The sequence below is a fragment of the Pseudophryne corroboree genome, chromosome 11 (genome assembly GCF_028390025.1).
Source record: "Pseudophryne corroboree isolate aPseCor3 chromosome 11, aPseCor3.hap2, whole genome shotgun sequence".
NCBI lineage: Eukaryota > Metazoa > Chordata > Amphibia > Anura > Myobatrachidae > Pseudophryne > Pseudophryne corroboree.
In genome coordinates this window covers 108,332,004-108,345,127 of record NC_086454.1, presented here as the reverse complement: position 1 = coordinate 108,345,127, position 13,124 = coordinate 108,332,004, and the positions used below count along the sequence as shown (strand labels likewise).

The following is a 13,124-nucleotide window of genomic DNA, read 5'->3' as shown; positions in this document are numbered from 1 at the left end:
TTACTCATATTTTTGGAAATACATTACATCATGTAATACTCTTGAGAAAGTGCAACCATACCTAATTTTGTTGGTAGATGACCGCTATTAACCTGTATGTATGAATGAATGCAGGCATGCACGTATGGCGTGACATAGTCTGAATGGGATCAGGACAACCTGGTCAACGGCATAAACCAGTGTGCCAACAGATGAGTGTCAATCACTAGTATGTGGCTAACTTCCCAAACTATAGATGGCATTATTGTGCTTCTCAAACTCAGTCCTCAAGGCACTAAACAGTCCAGGTTTTAAGGATATCCATGGCCAGATGCTTAAATCAGATAAACTTGCAAATTAAGTCCCCTGTGCTCATCCTTAAAACCTGGACTGTTAGTTTGCCTTGAGTTTGAGAAGCACAAGCTTAGGGCTGAGTAATAGGGGTTGAGGGAGATTAGGGTTAGGCTGGAGGGTACAAGGGATGGTTAGAGTTGGGTTGTGGGAGGGGTGGGTTAGGAGTAGGGTTTAAATACTTACCAGGATTTGTCACGATTTTGACTGTCAGTATCCTGACCATCAGGATTCTCACTGTCAGGATTTCATACTCTACCCACCTATAGGTGCATGAACAGTTGTGTATCCTGTTATCGGTGGACAGAGAAAAAAATGTCTGCAAAACATAGTTTGCACATCTTCTTTAAGATTTTTCTCCCACCTAGAGTAGAATATTGTGAATATAAATGATAAATAACTCACAAAACTAATTTTAACAAAACCCCACGCACAGTGAATGACTGGGGCAGACTCCAGTCTAAGGGGTAGATATACTAAAGCTTCTTAAAATGAAAAGTTGAGGGATTTCACATGTTAACCAATCAGATTCTAGCTATCATTTCACTATTGCCTTCTTGAAAAGGATTGGATGCAATGGGCAAAACCCCCAACTGTCTGTTTTAGAAGCTGTAGTACATCTATCTACCCGTAAGAATACTACTATGCACTAGCAGCTTAGCACAAAAGTGGCTGATGCCCGTGTAATCCCTCTGCCTGCCTACAGGTGTCAGGCTTTCCGAAACACATGAAAGAACAGATACAGCAAACTGGTGTTGGGGGGAAAAAGGCCCCATAAAGTACTTTAATGAGAATATTTATACATGTTTATATATATATATATTCATTGTTTTATTTGATGACAGACTGCATGGAGGGGTCGTGCAGGGAAAGGGAGTTTGTTGGGATTGGTCCTTCGCCCAACAGTACTAATACAACATATTTTACACAGGAGCGGGCAGAGATCAAGAGAAAAAGGGTAATGGAGATGAAGTACTCTACTGTACAGAATGACCATCCACTCCATATGAAAGGTAAGTCAACTCAGCAGGGCCCTATTTCGCGGCAGTAGACAGGTCATCACGCAAAGGCAGTGCTAGGAGTGAGAGCCCTAAAACCAAGTACATTCTCTAGGACCCCAACTCCTGAGTACCTCCGGGCCAGGACAGCATAGAGGAAAGAGATCCCCTTCTGTAAGTAACTTCAGCCTCTCTTCTGGGTTTTCTGAACCTCTGCACAGGCTCCATAACAGCGGGTAACAAGTGTTAATAAAAAGACACAGACAGGGGAGGGAGGAGAAGAGTAGAAGATGTGATGTTATTTACACAGGGGAAGCCGCAGGGTCCTCAGTACACAGAATAGATCCGAATGCCACAGCACAGAACCATACTAAATATCATCTCGATGATCTAAAAAATAGAGAGGGGAGAAATAAATGAATACATAAAATGAATGCAAGTGACATAACCAGTGTATCGTGCATATTGCAGTAGCATATTACATGATTTATCAATCTACCTAAAGCAATGTAGTGTTGGCCGGTTACGGAGCAGGTCATTATGCACCGATTTAGGGCCAATCAGTGACGCACATAAAACAGCTGCAGCGGAGATTTGTTGTGCCGAGAATGGTCTGAAGTTGTTGAGCCAAACATTTGCTCCAGCGAAGTTACAGCAGGATCTCCTGCTGTGCCAAAATGGATATAGCGGGCCGGCAATGGGGCGCATTCAATTAGAAAAAGCTTGCCATAGGCAAAAAAGAATTGCGGGCGACTTGGAGGTGAACGTACACACAGATCTGGTGATTTAAGACTGCCCTTTGCACCCCGGATAGGGCTAGTGCAGAGTTACGCTGATCACCATAGCGGCTGCCCTCACAAGCGTATGTATAGGGGTGGTGCTACTGCTCAGGTGTGGCAAGCTGCAAGTACAGGCAAAAGTCCGCAGCTATGCGCAAGCATGCAATGCGTCTGACGGTGTGGGTGCTTTCCATGCGCCACTGGATCAGACCTTAGGGGGAGATGTACTAAGCAGTGATAAAAGAAGAAGTGAGCCAGTGGAGAAGTGCCCATGGCAATCAATCAGCTGCTTTGTATACTCTTATAGTATGCAAATTATAAATGTTACATCGATGCCGATTGGCAACTTCTCCACTGGCTCACTTCTCCACTTTTATGACTGCTTAGCACATCTCCCTCATAGGGGTAAATGTATGAAGTGGCGTTATGGGGGAGAAGCAGTATCAGCGCACGTTATGTGCACTTTACGCTTCTCCATGTATGATGGCTGCACCCCTGTCCATATTGGCGCTATCTAAAAGATAGCAGGCCAATAATAAGAATTTACTTACCGATAATTCTATTTCTCGTAGTCCGTAGTGGATGCTGGGAACTCCGTAAGGACCATGGGGAATAGCGGCTCCGCAGGAGACAGGGCACATCTAAAGAAAGCTTTAGGATCACCTGGTGTGCACTGGCTCCTCCCCCTATGACCCTCCTCCAAGCCTCAGTTAGGATACTGTGCCCGGACGAACGTACACAATAAGGAAGGATTTTGAATCCCGGGTAAGACTCATACCAGCCACACCAATCACACTGTACAACTTGTGATCTGAACCCAGTTAACAGCATGATAATAGAGAAGCCTCTATAAAAGATGGCTCACTACAACAATAACCCGAATTTTTTTGGTAACAATAATTATGTACCAGTATTGCAGACAATCCGCACTTGGGATGGGCGCCCAGCATCCACTACGGACTACGAGAAATAGAATTATCGGTAAGTAAATTCTTATTTTCTCTGACGTCCTAGTGGATGCTGGGAACTCCGTAAGGACCATGGGGATTATACCAAAGCTCCCAAACGGGCGGGAGAGTGCGGATGACTCTGCAGCACCGAATGAGAGAACTCCAGGTCCTCCTCAGCCAGGGTATCAAATTTGTAGAATTTTACAAACGTATTTGCTCCTGACCAAGTAACTGCTCGGCAAAGTTGTATAGCCGAGACCCCTCGGGCAGCTGCCCAAGATGAGCCCACCTTCCTTGTGGAGTGGGCATTTTAAGATTTTTGGCTGTGGCAGGCCTGCCACAGAATGTGCAAGCTGAATTGTACTACAAATCCAACGAGCAATCGTCTGCTTAGAAGCAGGAGCACCCAGTTTGTTGGGTGCATACAGGATAAACAGCGAGTCAGATTTTCTGACTCCAGCCGTCCTGGAAACATATTTACAGGGCCCTGACCACGTCAAGCAACTTGGAATCCTCCAAGACCTTAGTAGCCGCAGGTACCACAATAGGTTGCTTCATGTGAAATGCAGAAACCACCTTAGGTAGAAATTGAGGACAAGTCCTCAATTCTGCCCTGTCAGAATGAAATATTAAATAAGGGCTTTATATGATAAAGCCGCCAATTCTGACACACGCCTGGCTGAAGCCAGGGCTAACAGCATCGTCACCTTCCATGTGAGATATTTTAAGTCCACAGTGGTGAGTGGTTCAAACCAATGTGACTTTAGGAAACTCAACACAACATTGAGATCCCAAGGTGCCACTGGAGGCACAAAAGGAGGCTGTATATGCAGTACCCCTTTTACAAATGTCTGAACTTCAGGCACTGAAGCCAGTTCCTTTTGGAAGAAAATCGACAGGGCCGAAAATTGAACCTTAATGGACCCTAATTTTAGGCCCATAGACAGTCCTGTTTGCAGGAAATGGAGGAAACGACCCAGTTGAAATTCCTCTGTAGGGGCCTTCTTGGCCTCCCACCACGCAACATATTTTCGCCAAATGCGGTGATAATGTTTTGCGGTTACGTCCTTCCTGGCCTTGACCAGGGTAGAGATGACTTCATCTGGAATGCCTTTTTCCCTCAGGATCCGGCGTTCAACCACCAAGCCGTCAAACGCAGCCGCGGTAAGTCTTGGAACAAACAAGGCCCCTGCTGGAGCAGGTCCTTTCTTAGAGGTAGAGGCCACGGTTCGTCCGTGAGCATCTCTTGAAGTTCCGGATACCAAGTTCTTCTTGGCCAATCCGGAGCCACGAGTATCGTTCTTACTCCCCTTTGCCGTATAATTCTCAGTACTTTTGGTATGAGAGGCAGAGGAGGGAACACATACACTGACTGGAACACCCACGGTGTTACCAGAGCGTCCACAGCTATTGCCTGAGGGTCTCTTGACCTGGCGCAATACCTGTCCAGTTTTTTGTTGAGGCGGAACGCCATCATATCCACCTTTGGTTTTTCCCAACGGTTCACAATCAGTTGGAAGACTTCTGGATGAAGTCCCCACTCTCCCGGGTGTAGATCGTGTCTGCTGAGGAAGTCTGCTTCCCAGTTGTCCACTCCCGGAATGAACACCGCTGACAGTGCTATCACATGATCTTCCGCCCAGCGAAGAATCCTTGCAGCTTCTGCCATTGCCCCCCTGCTTCCCGTGCCGCCCTGTCTGTTTACGTGGGCGACTGACGTGATGTTGTCCGATTGGATCAATACCGCCTGACCCTGAAGCAGGGGTTTCGCTTGACTTAGGGCATTGTAAATGGCCCTTAGTTCCAGAATGTTTATATGAAGAGATGTCTCCAGGCTTGACCATAAGCCCTGGAAATTCCTTCCCTGTGTGACTGCTCCCCAGCCTCGCAGGCTGGCATCCGTGGCCACCAGGACCCAGTCCTGAATGCCGAATCTGCGGCCCTCTAGAAGATGAGCACTCTGCAACCACCACAGGAGGGATACCCTTGTCCCCGGTGACAGGGTTATCCGCTGAAGCATCTGAAGATGCGACCCGGACCATTTGTCCAGTAGGTTCCACTGGAAAGTCTTGCGTGGAATCTGCCGAATGGGATTGCTTCGTAGGAAGCCACCATTTTTACCCAGAACCCTTGTGCATTGATGCACTGAGACTTGGTTCGGTTTTAGGAGGTTCCTGACTAGCTCGGATAACTCCCTGGCTTTCTCCTCCGGGAGAAACACCTTCTTTCTGGACTGTGTCCAGGATCATCCCTAGGAACAGAAGACAAGTCGTCGGAACCAGCTGCGATTTTGGAATATTGAGAATCCAATCGTGCTGCCGCAACACTACCTGAGATAGTGCTACACCGACTTCCAAGTGTTCCCTGGATCTTACCCTTATCAGGGAATCGTCCAAGTAAGGGATAACTAAAATTTCCTTCCTTCGAAGGGATATCATTTCGGCCATTACCTTGGTAAAGACCCGGGGTGCCGTGGACCATCCCTACGGCAGCGTCCGAACTGATAGTGACAGTTCTGTACCATAACCTGAAATACCCTTGGTGAGAAGGGTAAATTTTGACATGAAGGTAAGCATCCTTGATGTCCCGAGACATCATGTAGTCCCCTTCTTCCAGGTTTGCAATCACTGCTCTGAGTGACTCAATTTTGAATTTGAACCTCTGTATGCAAGTGTTCAAAGATTTTAGATTTTAGATTTTAAAATCGGTCTCACCGAGCCGTCTGGCTTCGGTACCACAATAGTGTGGAATAATACCCCGTTCCCTGTTGCAGGAGGGGTATCTTGATTATCACCTGCTGGGAATACAGCTTGTGAATGGTTTCCAAAACTGCCTCCCTGTCAGCGGGAGACGTCGGTAAAACAGACCTTTGGAAACGGCGAGGGGGATACGTCTCGAATTCCAATTTGTACCCCTGAAATATTACCTGAAGGATCCAGGGGTCTACTTGCGAGTGAGCCCACTGCGCACTGAAATTCATTGAGAACGGGACCCCACCGTGCCTGAACTTGTAAAGCCCTAGCGTCATACTGAGGGCTTGGCAGAGGCGGAAAAGAGTTTCTGTTCCTTGGAACTGGCTGATCTCTGCAGCCATTTTCCTCTCCCTCTGTCACGAGCAGAAAAGAGGAACCCTTTTGTCCGCTTGCCAACCAGGACTGCGCCTGATAATACGGCGTCTTATTTTGAGAGGCGACCTGGGGTACATCCCCTTTTTTGTTAAGGCAATACTTCCAAATGTCGTTTGGAATCCGCATCACCTGACCACTTTACTGGTATAATTGGACAACGCACTTATACTTGATGCCAGTCGGCAAATATTCCGCTGTGCATCATGCATATATAGAAATGCATCTTTTAATTGCTCTATAGGCAATAATATACTGTCCTTATCTAGGATATCAAATTTCCAGTCAGGGAATCCGACCACGCCAACCCAGCACTGCACATCCAGGCTGAGGCGATTGCTGGTCGCAGTATAACACCAGTATGTGTGTAAATACATTTTAGGATACCCTCCTGCTTTCTATCAGTAGGATCCCTAAGGGCGGCCATCTCCAGAGAGGGTAGAGCCCTTGTTCTTACAAGCGTGTGAGCGCCTTATCCCCCCTAGGGGGTGTTTCCCAACGCACCCTAACCTCTGGCGGGAAAAGGTATACTGCCAATAACTTTTTAGAAATTATCAATTGTTATCGGGGGGAAACCCACGCATCATCACACACCTCATTTTATTTCTCAGATTCAGGAAAACTGCAGGAAGTTTTTCCTCACCAAACATAATACCCCTTTTTTTTGGTGGTATTTATATTATCAGAAGAGTGTAAACTTTTTCCATTGCCTCAATCATGCAATGTGTGGCCCTATTGGAAATCGCGGTTGTCTCTTCACCGTCGACACAGGAGTCCGTATCCGTGTCGGCGTCTGTATCTGAGGTAACGGGCGCTTTAGAGCCCCTGTATGAGACGTCTGGACATGCACAAGCTGAGTAGCCGGCTGTCTCATGTCAACCACTGTCTTTTATACAAAGCTGACACTGTCACGCAATTTCAACAGTACATCCACTCAGGTGTCGACCCCCCAGGGGGTGACAACACTATTACAGACACTCTACTCCGTCTCCTCATCATTTTTCTCCTCATACATGTCGACACAAACGTACCGACACACAGCACACACACAGGGAATGCTCTGATAGAGGACAGGACCCCACTAGCCCTTTGGGGAGACAGAGGGAGAGTTTGCCAGCACACACCAGAGCGCTATATATATACAGGGATAACCTTATATAAGTGTTTTTCCCTTTATAGCTGCTGTATTGTTTATACTGCGCCTAATTTGTGCCCCCCTCTCTTTTTTAACCCCTTTCTGTAGTGTAGTGACTGCAGGGGAGAGCCAGGGAGCTTCCCTCCAACTGAGCTGTGAGGGAAAATGGCGCCAGTGTGCTGAGGAGATAGGCTCCGCCCCTTTCTCGGCGTCCTTATCATCCGTTTTCTTGTATGTTTTGGCAGGGGTTAAATGCATCCATATAGCCCAGGAGTTATATGTGATGCATTTATTTTAGCCATAAAAGGTTTTCTATCGATTTATTGCGTCTCAGGGCGCTGCCCCCCCAGCGCCCTGCACCCTCAGTGACCGGAGTGTGAAGTGTGCTGAGAGCAATGGCGCACAGCTGCGGTGCTGTGCGCCTACCTTTATCTGAAGACAGGAAAGTCTTCTGCCGCCGATTTTTCCGGACCTCTTCGCTCTTCTGGCTCTGTAAGGGGGCCGGCGGCGCGGCTCCGGTGACCCATCCAGGCTGAACCTGTGATCGTCCCTCTGGAGCTAATGTCCAGTAGCCTAAGAAGCCCAATCCACTCTGCACGCAGGTGAGTTCGCTTCTTCTCCCCTTAGTCCCTCGATGCAGTGAGCCTGTTGCCAGCAGGTCTCACTGAAAATAATAAACCTAAACTAAAACTTTCACAAAGAGCTCAGGAGAGCCCCTAGTGTGCACCCTTCTCGTCGGGCACAGAAAATCTAACTGAGGCTTGGAGGAGGGTCATAGGGGGAGGAGCCAGTGCACACCAGGTGATCCTAAAGCTTTCTTTAGATGTGCCCTGTCTCCTGCGGAGCCGCTATTCCCCATGGTCCTTACGGAGTTCCCAGCATCCACTAGGACGTCAGAGAAATGTGAGGGCAATGTATGAACGGTCAGCATCGTTCCGTTCCGACAGCTGCAGGTGGCGATGCCCATAGTCCACAGCAGGGACAGACTTGTTCCTGCATTGGGGAGGGATACACAGCACTGAGCTGACGTGCTGTGAGCTCAGGGGGACATTGCTGGAGGGGGGGCCGCTTCAGCAGACAAGATGTTAATACATCTTGTCAATGTCCCTTCCTGCTCCGCCTCGGTAATGAGGTGAAGCAGGAAGTGTTATAGCGGTACGATGCGTGCCACTATAATACATTTACCTATAAGTGCTGCAAGATGACAGTTACTGTGATGCTGCAGATGTTGTCTTTTCTAATGGAAGAAAACTTATGCAGCCTAAGTGTGACTGCCTAGCAGTGGCAGTGACTTCCCACTGGAAGCACTTCCTGCTAATCACAGCCAGAAAGGATGTCTTCTCCCCCTGAGACTAGCAGTCCAGTCTCTTTCAGACATCCTCTCTCTCTCCCTCCCTATCTGTCCCTCTCTTTGTCTCTCCCTGACAACCCCCCCCCCCCCAACACCCTCTCTCTACGACACGCTCTCTCTCGCTCCGCTCACTTTCTCCCTGATACCATCTCTCGATCTCCCCCCTCTCTCCCTCCCTAGCTCCCACTTTGTCTCTCTCACACTCCCCTCATCTAATACTATTGAGCAGAGTCAATTTTATTGGCAGGGTCTCCCACACCTTCATTGCCCCGGGTCCTGCATTAGCCTTAATCCGGCCCTGTTCTCTGTGCCTGTTGAATTCCTGTAACCTATACGTAATATTGATCCAAAGTAAGCGGTAAGGCGGCACAAGCCAGGAGGTGAAGCAGATGCACACAGCACCCACAGGTAAGAGATTCCAGGTGTTAGGGAAGGAATCCGGCCGGATTCTGGGAATAAAGCAAGAAAAAGCACATAACTGTGCACCCTGAGAAACCATGTTGCACTGCAAGGGGAGCAAATACATACATTGGTTTGTTTTTTTGCACGCAGGGTAAATACTGGCTGCTTTTGCATGTAGACCACAAACACTGGGAGGCGTTATTATTACACTGTAAGTTTGATTTCAGTTTGGTCACACCTCTCTCCCATCTAAATCTCTCTGCACATTGCATGTTACACGTTACCTGCAGTGCTACATGCTTTGTCCAGGTGCAGAGTTGCTTGCACTTTCTTGCTTTATTCCCAACTTAAAATCAGGCTCTATGCTCCTACAACCGGGGTCGCCATGGTCACCAAGTTGATATTTACAGTCACTGAGTGTCTGGCAGTTGAGTATAACCAGTAAAACCAGTACAAGTGGCCAATAATGGCAGTCAACTGACAGTAAGAGGATCCCCAAGACAAACCTGTATAAAGTAAAAATGTCCTCCCCCAGGCAGTGTGACAGAGTAACATCATGAATGAAAGCGCTAGATGTCTGGCATTTATCACTACAAATACTGACATGTGTTATACATTTACCCAGAATGCCAGTAACTATGGAAGTCACATTTTTTAAAACTTGGTTGAGCAGTTCCTGTGCAGGCATGCTACGTAAAGGGGGTGTTAAATCAAACAGTCGGCCTGATTCAGAGGTACAGCAGCTGTTGCGCAAAAAAATCTGCTGATGGCCGCACGAGGCGCCTGAAGGAAAAAGACGCCCACTGCTGGCATATCAGATCTGATGCCTGAGTCCAAAGACGCAGGATGTAATCATCATCTCACCATCGGGCCATCTGGGTTAGCCTAAGCTTACTCAGGATGACTGCCGGAACTCCTCTGCCATGGGGCAGGAAACCTGCGGAGGAACACAAAGATACCGGTCTGGTCACTCTCAGAAAACCGTGACCGAAACACAGGCAGCGCACCCCATCATGGCCCCCAAACGGCTGCAGCATGTCAGTCATGCTGAGGCTTGGGGTCACTGCATGCGATCAAATAGGGCTTGCAAATATCGGAGATGTACTGTACATAAATCATTGGGTTTACTTACATCTCAGAATCAAGCCTAGTGCTAGAACTGAAAGGGCTGTGTAATGAGCTTCAGCTCCGACCACCAACATGGACATCTAGTAAATGTCCCAGAAGGCTGTGCGTACTGAATGTGGTTTGTTTTGTTTTATTAGAGCAGTGCTTTCTGCGGGTGTGGTATCTACACGGACAGTCACTAGGTCGATCCCATACGGTCGACATGGTTAAAAAAGGTCGACAGGTAAAAGGTAGACAGTGGTTAAGGTCAACACAAATTTTTGCAAATGGAGGTGTTTTACTCCTTTGAAATGTAAATCACTGGAGTGTAAAGCAGCAGCCAGAAATAGTGAAAGCAGATTTAAAGACTAAAGTAAACGCTCCAATAAAGCATGATCCCGATCAGAGGCAGATAAATATGTTATTATACAAATAATGTCAGCTAAGTAGTAAAATAAAGATAAGACGATATGTTCGCTGGTCTTACCATAATAACAGCCACCACAGCAGCTGCAATGCCCACCAAATGCAGTTTAGATTGGAATAGAGCGTCAATTCTCTCATGGCAATCCTACAATAAAATCGGAGTGAAGGAACAGATTATAGTTTCTTTTCTGTGAATAAAACACTCTAATCTGCACACCAAGACTACAGGCATTAGGATTTTCCATCGACCATCGTCGATTCAAAATCATTGATGGTCTATGCCCGATTTTGAATACATTTACCAACAATGGGGGAGAACCAGATGTTTTCTCGCCATCGATGATACAGAACCAATGGGTTTTTTTTCTTTTCTACATGGCACTGGAACATGGAGCCTAGCTCCACTCCCGATGCACTCATGTTGCCCCATCCCCAAATTCTGATTGGCCCACAGCCCAGTGAACAGAAAAAGCAGGGCTCGCCATCAGTGGGTAAAACCATCAAAGGTTCCCTTGCAGATAACTTTACACCATTGAGGTTAGCCATCGATGGTGACCATCAATAGTTAACCCGTCGATGGCCATCCCTAACAAGCATTGTCACCATTGTACTGCTCCATGTACTAACCACATCTTTTATTCCAGCCGGACAAAGGTTATCTCCTGAGATAAACAACAATTTGGATTCCTCTTTACAGCACTGCAGCTATAAGGAACAAAATGTGAAAAAAAAGTTTATTAGTAAAAGTCTCACAAAATTAATAAAACCATTAGTAAAAATAGAAACACTACAGGTCATATGTAATAATCCAAGTTTGCAGGTGGTACGGGATGCTCGATGATCTCTGAGGTTTTTTTAAAGCGGCAATCATTTACAAGGTAAAACCATGCCATGTAAATGTTTGCCACTTTAAAAAAATCCATTCGAGATCCTCTGGCAAACGTGGACCCTATCACATATGCCCCTACAGTAAAACTTGTATTCTAGTAAGATGTAAACACGCAAAGCTGTATCAAACAAGTGCCATCACTACTGACACATCTTGAGCAACAATAAATCCTCTCCGATTCCTATATTTTGGAATACAGTATAAATCAGTACAGTATAAAGGAAATACAGTATATGACTTACGGTCTCATGAAAAACTTTGATCACAGGTTTAGCCTTCTCTTTCTCCTCCTGCTTTCCATTTTTGGCTTGCTCATAAGCTTCATCATAAAACTGTTTTATCTCTTTCGACACCTGATAAGAAACAAGATATTAATTTGTACCCATTTTAAGAGTGGTTCTCCCGAGATGATCAAGGGCACACATATTTAGCCCAATTTAGTATTCATGCCATACACAAAACACGTTATTGTATTAGCAATTAGATAATCAGAATTTTCACACTATAGTGAATTAGATCAGAATGTTCCCACCAGCACAAAACATTTCATGAGAGACGTTTCTTCATCTTGTGGAAGCAGAGACCTGTTCCCTTGATGAGGTCAGTGATGGCAGTATGACATGTTACAGGGCATAGGGCCCGATTCAGACCTACTGTGCATGCATATGTACCGCAGCGACGGGATGGTGCGAAAATTTCGATCCCACGGGTGTTCGCAAGCTGACTGACAGGAAGCGAACGTTTGTGGGTGGTAACAGCCTGATTTCTTCGCACTGGAGGAGTAAGTATTGAGCTATGCACAGACTGCACAGAATGGGAAAAACATCTGATGGTGAGTGTGATGCGAACGGTTTTGCAGCTGTCCGCTGACTGAGGGGTATTTTCGCACAGCGTGCATATGCAATCGCACACTTGCACGGGGAAAATTTTTACTCCCCCTGGGCGGCGACTTTCTGAACGCAGGACAGTGTAATTTGCAGCACAGCGATCAGGTTTGAATTAGGACCATAGTATTTATGTGATTAGGAAAGTGGATACACGCCAGAAGCCGCATACAAAGCGTGAGTTAGTGTAAGGAGCAGCAGGTATATAATCAGGCTCCAGCCATACTAAAGCAAGAAGATTGTGGTATCAAATTCACTTCTATATGATCCAAAGGTCATACACTCTACTTGGATTATATACCCTTTGTATGCATCTAATGTATCATATCATTGTTACCGTATTGTGTGTGCCTCCCTTATGTTATTAGTTCTGACGGGATGCGGTCAAGATCCCGTCGGTCGAAATACTGACGCCGGAATCCCGACCGCCACAATCCCGACATATTCTCCCTCCGTGGAAATAAAGGGGTTGCGTTCTACTCGCCACCCCTGTCGGGATTGTGTGGTCGGGATTCCGGTGTCAGTATTTCGACCGCCGGGATCCCGTCCAGCGGGATTTAGTACTGATCTCGTTCTGACAGTAGGGTGCCAATGTCAGTGTCTCTGTCACATTTACTTGGTCTGAAAGCCCTCAAGTCCATCTTTTTTATATGATGTGCTGCACAAGATACAACAGCTGTGGGCGTGGCCCACTACTAATAGTGTGCATGAGTATTATGTTACTGTAAGCACTGTATGACATCCACAG

General features: G+C 46.7%; 1 protein-coding gene across 1 annotated transcript in view; it reads right to left on the bottom strand.

The window, feature by feature from the left end:
- Window positions 1-1,080: 1,080 nt before the first annotated feature.
- Window positions 1,081-13,124, bottom strand: part of CD81 (CD81 molecule) — a 131,912-nt gene continuing 119,868 nt past the window's right edge. The window contains exons 5-8 of the mRNA XM_063944726.1: window positions 11,735-11,845; window positions 11,231-11,308; window positions 10,665-10,748; window positions 1,081-1,718 (exon numbers count right to left, since the gene is read on the bottom strand). Coding sequence (XP_063800796.1) covers window positions 1,656-1,718; window positions 10,665-10,748; window positions 11,231-11,308; window positions 11,735-11,845 — 336 coding nt within the window. The 3' untranslated portion in view covers window positions 1,081-1,655. The remainder of the gene's footprint in view (window positions 1,719-10,664; window positions 10,749-11,230; window positions 11,309-11,734; window positions 11,846-13,124) is intronic.